Here is a 13,011-nt window from a genome sequence, read left to right as displayed (position 1 = left end):
AAACTTTAGTGTTTCTTCAGATTTTGTGTTTGAATTCTAGTGGAGTGAGTCTGGTTTATGGAAAGCTTTAGACAGTGTGCTGCCAACTTTTTTGCCAGAAATGAGGAGGAGGTGAGAGCTGGCTTATTTTTGCCTTATTGGCTACATGATAGGGGCTTCAGCTGGCATGATCTTTTGCAGAAGTCATGGCTATTGTAATAGCATAAACATATTAAACAGCCAACAAATAACTGAAGACTATTATGGTTCATCCAGCTCATTTGTTGGTTAGTAGCTCATTTTTCCTGCAGTTTAATCCTCTCATTTCTTAAATGATAGCAAGATTTTCACATTAATGAAAGGTCTAAGCCAGTGGTTCTCATACTCCATGCTTGTTACAGGCAGTTTCACAATCACTGTATACTTTTATGTGCAACTGGTCACTATTTAATTAGCCAATCTACTTTTTTGTCTTGGCTTATCCTGAAGTCAGAAAAGCAAAGCAGTGAATTTTTCCTCCATTTACAAATTATTTAGAGTTTATAAATATTTGTATTTTTATTATAGCATGAAATGCTTAACTTTCCCATTTTGCTTAATATTCATTTTCTGTTGAATTTGTTCCTTTAAATGTCTCTTGATAATGACAAATAATAAAGAGCAGGACAACAACACTGAATGCTGAAAGGCTACATCTTCTTCAGCGTCAGACCTGATAACGTGCCAATTACCAAACAATAGATTAAACAACCAGAACACCTGGAAAAACAGAATGAAAATCATGATGATGATGAAAATCATTGAAAAATCAAGTCAAAAAAAAGAATAAATTATCTCTAGTTAACATAGATAATTGTTTGGTGATGTCTAGTAAAACTTTACCTAACTTAGTTCTGTAATTTCTGCAGTTACCTCAAAATTTTGAAATTGGAACCTAACAGCTTGCTTAATTATTCTAGGAGTCCAATTAAAAAGAGAACTTTGGAACAAAAACCTTCAGCCAGGCGTCTTCAGGCGTTTCCATGACTGAGTCTGAGAACCACTGATCTAGGCAGTCTTTTCCGTGCTTCATTTGTCTTTTTACAGACAACATCTTTGTTCATTCAGGCATGAATATAGTTTAGTATAATTTCATCTACTGTGTTAAAAGTGTTTTTTGTTGTTTAGCTAAAAGACATCTACTGGATTTGCTTTCCCAAGAAATTTCTTGTTTTATTTTAATATTGCAGAGTTAAGTAAGCAAAGCAGATGCCCAAATGTTTATGCAAAATCCTGATTTTCATTTTCCACAAATTAGCGTTCACTGTTTTTTCCTTTCCTCCATTTTTTTAGAAACATTGAACAGGGTTGTTGTTTGCGCTCTTTGTACATTGACTTTCGAAGAGACTTGAACTGGAAATGGATACATGAGCCAAAAGGATACAGAGCTAACTTTTGTGCTGGAACATGCCCATATCTGTGGAGTGCAGATACACAGTACAGCATGGTAATTATTACAAAACCTCATGTTTATAAATTTCATCAGACCTACAAATTTCAAATGAAATGTCAAGAAAACAAATGTTGTCAAATACTATTTTACAGTGAATCACAGATATGAGTGCTCACTTGAAGAATATTTTGGAGTACATTGTTGAAAAATTATCTAATAATTAATTCGTCCTTAGCTGCAAATTCATTTAACTCAGAAGACATATAAATGACCATGCACTGCTCTGAATTAATCTAAATCTCGCTCGATTCTCCCTTTTAAATGTATTTTTGAGGATCTAGTCCATATATACTGAAAATAGCAATAGCCAGTATTCATTCACAATAGCCTGAGATTTCTACTGTTGTCATTGTACAGTATACAGCAGGGGTAGGCAATCGCAGTAGCTGCAGATTTATGTTCCAACCTGGTTTCTTAATGAGAAGTCAATTATTACTAATGAAGCACTTATTGCTCAAATGACATTTTTATACTTCATTTTAGTGGTCTCACTTGTTAAGGTTCCCCTCCCTTAATTGCTTATTTCAGTCTTAAACAGCAGCATTCAGTGTTTTTAATGGCTCCTAATTAGCAATAAGATGCAAATGCAAAGAAGCCAGAACTTCTCCATCTAACTTGTTTCCATTTACACCTGTGTGGATTCATCATTTAGTTTAATAAAACACTTAAGAGAAAAATGTAACAGACTGAAAATGATCTGGTTTAGGCTTCAAATCATTTGGATGTTTTCGTTGGAAAGCAAAAAAATCTGCTATATAAGAACATTACATTAAAGACTAACTTGCCATTAAATTAAATAAAGTCTGAGACTGGCAAACATTGCTTTCTAATAAAGCAACTGGGTTGGAACAGAAACCTGCAGCCACTGCGGCCATCCAGGACCGACATTGCCTACCCATGGTATAAAGCATTAAAAGGTCACGTACTGTATGTATAAAACAGTAAGACATGTATTAGAATTGTTTTATGTTTTAAATTTGAGAACGCAAGTTTAGCTAATTTAATAAAAATTGGAAGTAGGCCTGACACTGCTGACTATGTAGTTTGTATTTAGTTTAGCATATATTTTTCCAAGTCAAAATGAATTATTTAAATTCATGGTATATATTAATTTGCCATATTAAGTTGTGTCTTAAATGAAGTAATTTATTATTAATTAAAAAAATATCTTTTCTAGCATTTGAAAATGAAGGTGAAACAGCCATTGTCAAAATGTGAAAAGATACCTGGACTTAGCCTTTAATTTTTAAAGGCTATTTACCTACAATATGTAAAATGACTACAGTAGAACAGGGTGAAAATTAAGGTCAGCCTCTTCATTGCTCAAAGGTGAATCAGGTAGATAAATATGTGCTTTTTGATCTACATTCACCCTTTAATTGTATATTATACAGTAGACCTCTAATGTGGTGTCTGACTGGCTCAGTGCTTTTCCATACATAAACTGAAAAGCATTTAATATAATTTTATCTGGAACATTATAGGAAAGCACTTCAGGTTACTATGCTGTTTATCATTCTGTCATTTGAGAAAGTTGGTGGACTGTTTCCATTATCTGTGATTTTGCAGGTGCTGCCATTATACAATAAACTGAATCCAGAAGCTTCAGCTGCCCCTTGCTGTGTCCCTCAGGATCTGGAACCATTGAGCATAATTTACTTTGTTGGGAGGACAGCTAAAGTGGAACAGCTGTCCAATATGGTAGTTAAATCCTGTAAATGTCGATAGTACACCTGTACAGCACAGATTAACACAGAAGATGAAATAAGGTTATTACATCTATGCAGTTTTAATTTCCATTACTATTTTAGTGGGATGAACTGGACTTCATATCTCTCTCTCTCATAGCAAAATCTCATTTTGTAAGTCAACACTTGTATTCTTTTATTTTTGAGGGTTGTGGGTCATTTGTATTTTATGACATTGCTTTTCATTTTTTACTTATGGGTTTGGGGATTTAAGACCTCTGAACTGGTAGTTTAAATTACTTCTTATAAGTTATATTAATTTTAATTTTTTTTTATTAATTTTTGTATGAATATTGTTTGTTTTATTTCTTTTTTATATCTTTACAGTTTAAAAAGTATAGTTGAGACTTGGCCTTGTGTCCACTGGCTTGATAACTTGATGTAATGTGTGTGTAAGTGTGTGTATACGTTCATATATGTAGACATTTTGTATATAAAAATATAGCAGTGCGACCCCTTTTTCAGTCATTGGCTATCCAATAACTCTGCTCTCCAATTTAAATCGGCAGTGTGACCGCATCTTCTCTAAAGCATTGAACATATTCGTGAACACTATCAAATGCAAGTTCAATTTGTGTGTATGATGATGTCTTTTTCAGTTACATGCAACATTTCCAGAATGCATTTGGTCCTACCTGTCTTTGGAGATGCTAAGATTTGATTGGTTGTTCAGTTGTACTTGTTCAAGCACATGTAGAGTACAGTACTTCTTCTTGTATATAATATATCCAGCCATATTTTCGCTGCCATATTTTAATCTTTGGCTGAAGTTAACCTTAAATCAAAAATGAAGAGAATTATTATTAGTTATAATTAAATTATTTATTGATCTTTGTTTAAAAATATATAATTCTAATTTATGTTTGCCATTCACAGTTTCAGAAATGCTGCATTAATATATACAGTTCACATAGAATATGATGATTTTAACAGTATTCTTTTCCTTATAACCTGTTGTATAGTAGTAGTTATCAAAAGAGTTCAGTATGCCCACCATTGTGAACAGAAATGATGTAATAGTGTGGGCTTCTTCATTTTGAATCAAACAGCTTATTTAAGAAAATAGTGTATATCACTTTATAAACTTTATCACCAAAGTGAAATGAAAAAAAGGAATTTTAACTCATACAGCTAAAGAAATTAGTATTATAGTTTAATTTAATTCTGGATATAAGATAATATTTAATATTTGATCTGTTTAGAATCCTTAAATATGGATTATGCCTCTCTAATCCAGAATCATATTGGATTAATAAGGTTCAAAGATGGATGGATGGAATTAATGACAATTTGTGAATTACTTACATAATAACAATTGTTAATATTATATTGTATTAAGTATAAACTAAAAAATATAGTACAAATGATCTAATTACAAACACTAGCTTTAAATATCTCCCAACACGTATGTTATAAAGATGTTTTATTTAGATCACTTTTGAACTACTCAGTTAGAAGTTTGATTTTAATTAAATCAAATTAATTAATAAACTGGCAAAAAACATAATTCACAGCATGCTAGTTTGAGTCTCTTGGCCTGCCTGGACTCTAATTATGATTTTTTTTTAATGTTATGATATGCATTCGTAGCATGATTTTCAAAGGAATTTGTATAGTTTATGTGGAGTTTTCACAATTTTCCACAAGTCAAATGGGATTTAACTGGAGTTTCTCAATTTTCCATTCACCTCCCAAAGACATTCTTATTTAGGTTGAGTGGCATCTCTGAATTGGCCTAGTGTGCCTGAATGTGAGTTTGTGTGGATCAGTTTACTGTCTTGCACCCAGTGGTGCTAGTATGGGCTCCCCTCACCATGTCATGAAAATTCAAATTAAGTGAATTTTAAAAGAATGGATGGATAGATGGATGGGTTGATAGAGTGGCTTCTAAAAATTCTGCATGTTGTATACAATAAATTATCACCTAAAAACATTCAGTTATAGCTTCAGTGACTAATATGAAAGTGTCTGAGGTAAGTTGTAACTTGCCGATGTCTTTCTAGTCAAATACGGTATACTATACTTAAATAAACCATAGACATAAGGAAAGATTTGAACATTTTAAAGCAATCTGGGCAGGGGGGATGTTTTTTTAATCTGGAAGACTAGACACTACAGCTGTGAGTGTGGTTTATGACAGAAGTGTACATTGGAACTCTGATCCCATGGGGCCAAGTAAAATTGTGGGTATGGGACCTTTTCCCTGTTGCGGAAAATTATTATTCAGAATTGAGATTGTGGGACAAATATGGCATGACAAATTGACCTTAATTTCCAACAAAACTCCATTAAAATTTTTTTGTTTGAATACTAACAAAACCATTGTGTTGTAAAAATGCTGTCTTGTTTATGTAGTCTAATGTCCAATTTTAGTTGTAGATGTTATTTCTGAGAAAAAGATATCCAAAATGTATAGAGAAAACAAGCAAGAGCTGGAGCTGTAAAAAGTAAAAAGTGCAATTAAAACTAGCCAACATTGTGCAATTAAAATGATTGGTTTAAAGTACAGATGGAAAAAAGCTGAATCATCTGACCTGTGACAAATGTGGCAAAGTTTTTAGTTAAAATGGACACAAACTAATAGCAAAATGTGTGGAATATTTGAGTGTAAAGACATTCATTCTTACAACTTTGTAGCTGGCAAAGGTTTTACGTGGTTAGCTCAATACTTTATTGACACAGCTGCGAAGTACTTAAGCTTCGATGTATCCAATATTTTGCCTCAGTCAAGCAATAGTGTCTAGGCATTTAATGTAATGATGGATATCTAGAAGATGGGAATGAATGGTCAGAGATAACTACAGATACAGGAAGAAGTAGCCACAGTGTCTGCAGGAGCATGCAGGCAGAGGAGTAAAAAGACATAGTTAGAAATTCATCAATAATATCACTTGAAGCTATTGCCCATGAGATTTTATCATTTCATTAATTTAAAATGGGTGAGAAATACTCAGAAATGAAATCCACTGCCATTCAGCTTCATAGATAATGAGAGCAGAGGAACTGGATGCTGAATGTTAAAATGGGAAAAAATGTTGAACCTTTTTAGAAACAGCAAAAATCAAATGACTTGTTTAATGTCTAAGCAGATTTATAGTGTATATTAATCAGGTAAATGGTGCTGGCAACTATTAAGATTGATCGTAAAATATCCAATTTTACTATTTATTGTATGGGTGTGTTGTGTTTGAAATTACAAGGCCATATCTGAGGAAAAGTGTACATTTTATGTAAATGAAGAGATTTTGAGAGAAATGGGTGAATCAAGGACAGAATTTCAAAATTAACTTTGTTTGCTTTGAAATATACTATTGTTACCTGATATTAGTGGTGGAGTAAATTGTTTTTCATCTTTACGACATCAGTTGTTAACAGTTGAAACTACAAATGCTTCTGACTGACAAAAATTGACAGATGAATGTCTAAAATGTATCCCAGTATTTATAGTATGATCAACAGTCCACGGTGAGTGATCTAGTTATTAACAGTTGTGTTAATTAACATTGGGCTTGACTCTTCTTAAGTGACAGTTTTCCTCAGGACTATAACAATAAATTGGTGTATAGGATAAGATGCCTACTCCTGAAGTTTTCCTTAATTTTAATATTTAAGTCGGATATCTTGACTGTAGCATGCTATGAGGGCAAGTGCACATATGCCATGTACCTGAGATCAAAATTATCATGTCCTGAAAATGGCCAGTAATGCAGTTAATTTCTGTTTTGTATTTGTCTAAACATATGATGTAACTGTAAGAATTGTGATGAAATGTAATGTATTTTCTTACATTGCCATACTAGACAGACTGTAAATATAAAAAACTGTAATGTTTCCTATTTCATATTATGTAAAATGGTAATATAGTTAGTAAAATAATGTGTTTATTATGTGGTGTTATTTGTCTTTCTCAACGGGCCTTTTAAGCTTAGCATTGTGAGTGTTTAAAATTAAATCTTTATATTTGTACTTTGTTTCTAAAAATTCACTCATTGACATAAATTTTTACCATTATACAAAGGAATATTTTCTGAAAGATTAAAGCTGCTATTGGATTTTTATCCTTCCCCTGAAAAATGCGTTCCAGTTGTAGTCCTCAACAACAAAATAAGATTAAGATGAAACACAGTGGAGTGTACTGCTCCTATGTTTGTGACGTGAGTTAGTCTCTTCTAATCTTTATTTGCCCAAATATTCCTGTTTGGGATATAATTAATAATATAATAATCCTGTAACTTGTACTGTATTTTGTTTTACAAAAGATTCCAGTCACTATTTCAGTGCTTCCCAAATTGGCATATTTGGCTATTTCATCTCATTAATGAAATGTAAATGAATTATATAAATAAATCTCAAGCAAAGAAACTTGCAAATTTGCACCATTCTAAAGGAAGCATTTCCATTCTGGGAAAAAAATCTACAGTAAATACTAATAAATATCCAGTAGTAAGATTTCTCTGATTTCCCTAGGACTTGTTTAGGGTTGTAAGTAACTTAGACATCTTAGAAAACTAGAAAACTGAATATAGTTGTAGCACTCCCAGACAAAAAAAAAACAAAATTGAGAAAAATACAAATATTAGTGACTCATTTTGCCAAGTTGATGTGGTGGACTTACTTCTTATTGAATAGTTGTTGAATAAAGAGCCAAAGTTCAATTTCCTTGTTGTATACCAACCCAACCTTATAGTAATAACAGAATTGTTCCATGAACCATATATTGTTCAGGTGTAAACTTTTAAATGCATGCTTGCATGTTTGTGTTTCAAAGCAGCCAACTTGTATTTCTTAGTTACACTAGTTTATTTATCAGCTACTGCCATGTGTGCAAATCTGAAGAAAGTTTACTTTTTATACTCTGTTTTATATTTAAGAGCTTATTGTATAGCACAGGCCAGCAAAAGAAAGCGTGTATAGCAAAAATATCAAACACTTTTGAACATCCAGTATGTTTGCCATACATACATAAATTAAAAGGCGTGTTTAATTACTCCAGTAGCCCTGAGCATTCCCCAAGATATGTTGAGTTATGTATGCACTTTTAAAGTTTTACTTGCTGTTTGAAGTATTTTTTTACATCATAGTACTATCATTTTCCTTTTTGAGGAGGCCGTTGTGATATTGTATTTTATCTTCTAAAATCATTACTTATGAACAGGGTTGTCGGGAAATTTTACATTTGTTCCAATAAATGGTCAGACTGACTTTATGGTTAACTGTCTTGATTAATATTTTAAATGCAGATAATTACATTTTTTTAGAGCCCAAATGGTGAAAATGTAAATGGAAACGATATACTTAGACTCCATTTCTGGGACTTTCAGGGTCTTCCAAAATACATTATGAATAGAAATATTACATTTTTATGAATAATGTTGTAAACAGCATCTATCTACAATTTTCTTATAATCTTTAGATCTACAGTAAGGACCTAAAGTAGAATATACTATATATTATCAAAAAGGAAAAATGTAGTGTAATTTAGGAACTAAACTATGCATAACCATATGAAATACTTCAGCTGAGTAGGGGTTACCCTATTTAATTGGAGTTATGGCATGCTGTATATAAGATGTGGTGTCCACTACTACTACTACTCCTCCTCGTGGCTGTCTAAATGAAGTGAGGTGGTCCCTTTTATGCTGCACCTGGGAGCACTTCAGGTGGCCCATTAGCAGTATCCGGAAGTACTTCCAGCTGTGGTGGAAGCCCAATGTACTAGTGATCTGACGCTCCTGCAGCAGCCTCTGGTGGCACCCACGGAACCCAACAGGGCTGTGCAGAACTCCAACTCCCTATAGCCCTGTGGGAATCCAAGGCAACGTGACAACCCTGAGGAGCTGCCATCTAGCACTCTGGAGGAGGTAGTTTCCTGTGCATGTCAGCTCTGTCAGTCCTACCCTTAAGGAGGTGTCCTGGCCAGGAAAGGACCCTGGCTGTTCGTCACAAAGGCTAGGCAATGTTTTTCCTGGAAAACTACAGTGGCTAAAGGCTTTTTGTTCTACCACTTGGCTGTCCTGACTCTGAACTCTTTGCTGCATCCCTGCCTTCAGATCTGCTCCTAGTAGTTTATCTGTATGCATATGGATTGTTACACTTTTTTTACATTGTTACACTATTGTTGCTTTTTATTATTAGTTGTTGTTAGTATTTATTATTTTATTATTAACTATTTCAAATTATTGCTATTTATTCACTTATCATATTTAATTACCTAAGTATTTATTTGTCTATTTGTTTATAGTATAGTTCTTTACCTGTCTTACACTTGTGCTGTGTTAATGTAGATGATGCACAGCAGTCCTGGCCAACATTATTTCTTGCCACTGTATGCTGCAATACTGTGTATGGATGGTATGACAAAAAAGCCACTTGACTTGTTCCAATCATTTTCCATTAACAATGTTAAGCTCCTTATTGATTCTTTTTGATAGATAGACATTACTTAATCATATGTTGCATATTATAAGGGACACAACATCTTGTAAGCTTGTCTGCAGCCATTTTTACCTGTGTGTGTATAAATCTTTAAGTTTTAACTAAAATATTTAGAAGAAAAATTTTTAGGGAGAACGGCTGTTCTAATCCTCCCAGGTAACTGTTTTGATTTTCCCTGAGAAGTAAAATCTAAGCTTGAATTTCTGAAACAGCAGAATGGTAGATAATATTTACCAGGAAAATAATACCTAATTATGTTATGTTCCATAAAACTAAAGATTTGATATTTAATTAAGAAGGTGGTCAGCACAAAAGCTTGTACCTATTTCTGTGTTACAGGACCATGACTGCCCACCTTATCAACAGAAATTATTTAGTAAAATGTGTGAAAATGTGCCACTGCCTATTTATATTTTGAAATATACTGTATAAATTATATTGAATAAGGGCAAACTGTACAAAGTATGTCTTTGAGGTATTTTGTTTGCATTACTAATTTTGAGATTAATGAAGCAATTGTTAAGGATGTTCTTCTTTTAATAAACAGTGATTTTGAAACTAAGGTCATAGGTGAAATATGTGAAAGTCATATATAAAAATTACCAGCTCCCCAAGTTGTCAAAATTCAAGAAACATGTCACTTCTGTCACGCCATTCATCATATCTATAGCGTCCAGAAACAAATATCAACTGTGTTACGCACTAGTTTACTCTGTGGCACCCGTCCATACTGTGGTCTAAATCTGGATAGTGATACTGTAGAAGAAAGAGGTCAAACAAGTTTAAACACATCAGCCTGCCAACAGTGGCTTTGAATCAAATAACATTAAAGTATATATAAAGAGAAAACCCCAAAACCTCACAACGTAAGCTGTCGCTAAGAATGGCTTGAATTGGTGTAATGTTTGCTCTCTTTGTGTATGTGTGTTCTTGCTATAATCTTAATGACAGGGAGGATTGCTTTGCATTTTTCAATGGTTGTCATAAAAGTTTTTGTTTGGTCTCCTTTAGTGAACAAACAATGCATTAATTCCAATACTTTTCACAAATGTTTGGATATTAGGAATACCACTGAATTCTCTTGTATTATTTCGTAAACATACATCAATTGTTTATCTATATCTGGCCATTTATGGTCCCTGCCTTGTCTGTATTGCTGCCAGAATAAAAACTGGATGTCTTTATCCCTTGTTAAAGAGAAGGAGGTATTAGAAATGAATTGATGGTTTTAGTAAGTGTGCAGTAAATGCTAACTATAATTAGATGTCTAATGCAAAAAACAAGAAATGATGCAAATTGTAGTTAAAAAATATTTTCGCTCTTCCTGTCTGTTTGTTCTTTAAATAAATGATACAAGTTAAAAAAAGTTATGTTTTCCACTCAGATGCCCTTTATATAATATTGATTTTAGTTGAAGGGCAGAATATGGTCAGCGTCCAATATTTACAATGATAGAGGAAATTGACAATTAAGCTATTTTTTTCAAGGCATTGTATTAAAGCCTTTCATTGGCTCAAAATAAAATGCAACATTCTTAAAAATACGACAGCATTGAAGTGGGCAACTCCATGGTACTGTGGTTAGCTCTGTTTCATCGTGGATTCAGCATCCTGGCTGTAAATTTAGCACCTGGTTGTTGTCTGTGTAGAGTGTGTATGCTTTTCCTGTGTTTGTTTGGGTTTTCCTCTTACATTCCTTAGGGCCATGTTTGTTAGGATGATGGGCCATTCTTAATTGGCCTGATGGGTGTGTTCATGAATGAGCCTAGCGATGGACTGGGACCCTACTCCTACCAGAATATGCACCAGGCTCATAACCATGAAATGCAAAAACTGATGTAATGTACATAATGTATTTACAGTGCTCTCTTTAATGTTTGGGACAAATACACATTCTCCTTTGATATACCCCTCTGCTCCATAGTTTAAAATTACAAATCAGACAATACATAAACGTGATTAAAGTGGCACATTGCAGACTTTAATTTAAGGGTATTTGTATAAATTTCAGTTAGGACATGTAGAAATCACAACTTTTTTTATATAAGGTTCCCCCTAATTTCAAGCACCATAATGTTTGGGACATAGTAATGGTAGGTATATTGAAGCAGTCATATTTAGTACTTTGCTGCATATCCCTTGCATGCAATTACTGCTTGAAGTCTGAGATTTATAGATATCACCACAAGCTCCTGCTTGTTTCAGGGGTTTGTCCTTTTAAGTTTTCTCTTCAGCATATGGAAGGCATGCTCATTTGGATTGAAATCAGATGACTGACTTAGCCATTTAACAATTATCAATTTTCCATTTCTTAGGTTTGAAAAACTACTGTGTTGCCTTAGCAGTATGATTGAGATGCATTTTCTTGTTGTCGGATAAAGTGCCGTCCATTGGGTTTGGAGATATTTACTGGAGCTTGAGAAGATAAGATGTATCCATATGTCTCAGAATTCCTTGTACAACATCCATTAGAAGTTACATGATAAATGAAGATAAGTGTGCCAGTAAATTTAAACTTGGAGCAGAGGGGTAAATCAAAGAAAAATGTGTTTTTGTCCCAAACATTATGGAGGGCACCGTATATGTGTACATAGCAGTCCTGAGTCTTGGTTTGTGGTGACCTTTGAAAAATATCTGGTTAGGCTCTGATCACATTCAACCTTGAATTAAATTAGGTGGGTTGGAGAATATGAATATGTCTGTGGGAATTTAAAATCATTCCGTCACTTCAGTGAGTACTGTCATAATAGGTTACAATGCTGCTGAAATGCTAAAAGCAATTTTGATAGAAACAGCAAGTGAGCTGAACAACTGTTCATAATCCAAGTTTGATCAGGTCAGGTCAGGTTCGGCAGCATACACTGGTATAGCACATTGCCACACCCACCACACAACAAAATAGATCAGGATCCTGCTTGGTAATCCCCCAGTTCCACCCTCCAGAAATGACCGTCTACCTGCCGCAGTAAGGTGTTACGTGGGCATCCTCTTGGCCTGGTCCAGCCGCTTGGGTCCTCAACAGTGAGGATCCTGTGAGCCGAATCACCCTCGAGGAATCGTGCCACTTGGCAATAGTGCCGTAACTGACACGTAAGCAACCACTCATTCGACACAAAGATATTGAGAGTGCCACACACCCCTTTCCAGAGACCTCATAACCTTTCATGCTCTCACAATGCGTCTACTGACTTCGTAGGAGTTACCAGAGACATGAATGTTGCTGCCAAGGTAAGTAAACCTTGACATGGTCAACACTCTCTCCGCAGACAGACATACTACTTATGGCTGTGCCCAACAGGTAATTAAAGGTCTGGATCTTGGTTTTTATCCAAGACACATGCAAGCTCTGACACTCAGA

The 13,011-nt window shown here is 34.1% G+C and overlaps 1 protein-coding gene across 1 annotated transcript in view; it reads left to right on the top strand.

The window, feature by feature from the left end:
* tgfb5 (transforming growth factor, beta 5) overlaps positions 1–8,284 on the top strand; it is a 66,450-nt gene extending 58,166 nt beyond the window's left edge. The window contains exons 7-8 of the mRNA XM_039769361.1: positions 1,312–1,465; positions 3,041–8,284. Coding sequence (XP_039625295.1) covers positions 1,312–1,465; positions 3,041–3,199 — 313 coding nt within the window. The 3' untranslated portion in view covers positions 3,200–8,284. The remainder of the gene's footprint in view (positions 1–1,311; positions 1,466–3,040) is intronic.
* Positions 8,285–13,011: the final 4,727 nt, after the last annotated feature.

Source organism: Polypterus senegalus, chromosome 11 (genome assembly GCF_016835505.1).
Source record: "Polypterus senegalus isolate Bchr_013 chromosome 11, ASM1683550v1, whole genome shotgun sequence".
NCBI lineage: Eukaryota > Metazoa > Chordata > Cladistia > Polypteriformes > Polypteridae > Polypterus > Polypterus senegalus.
Note: the sequence above shows the minus strand (reverse complement) of the source record. Positions and strands in the feature narration are given on the sequence as shown.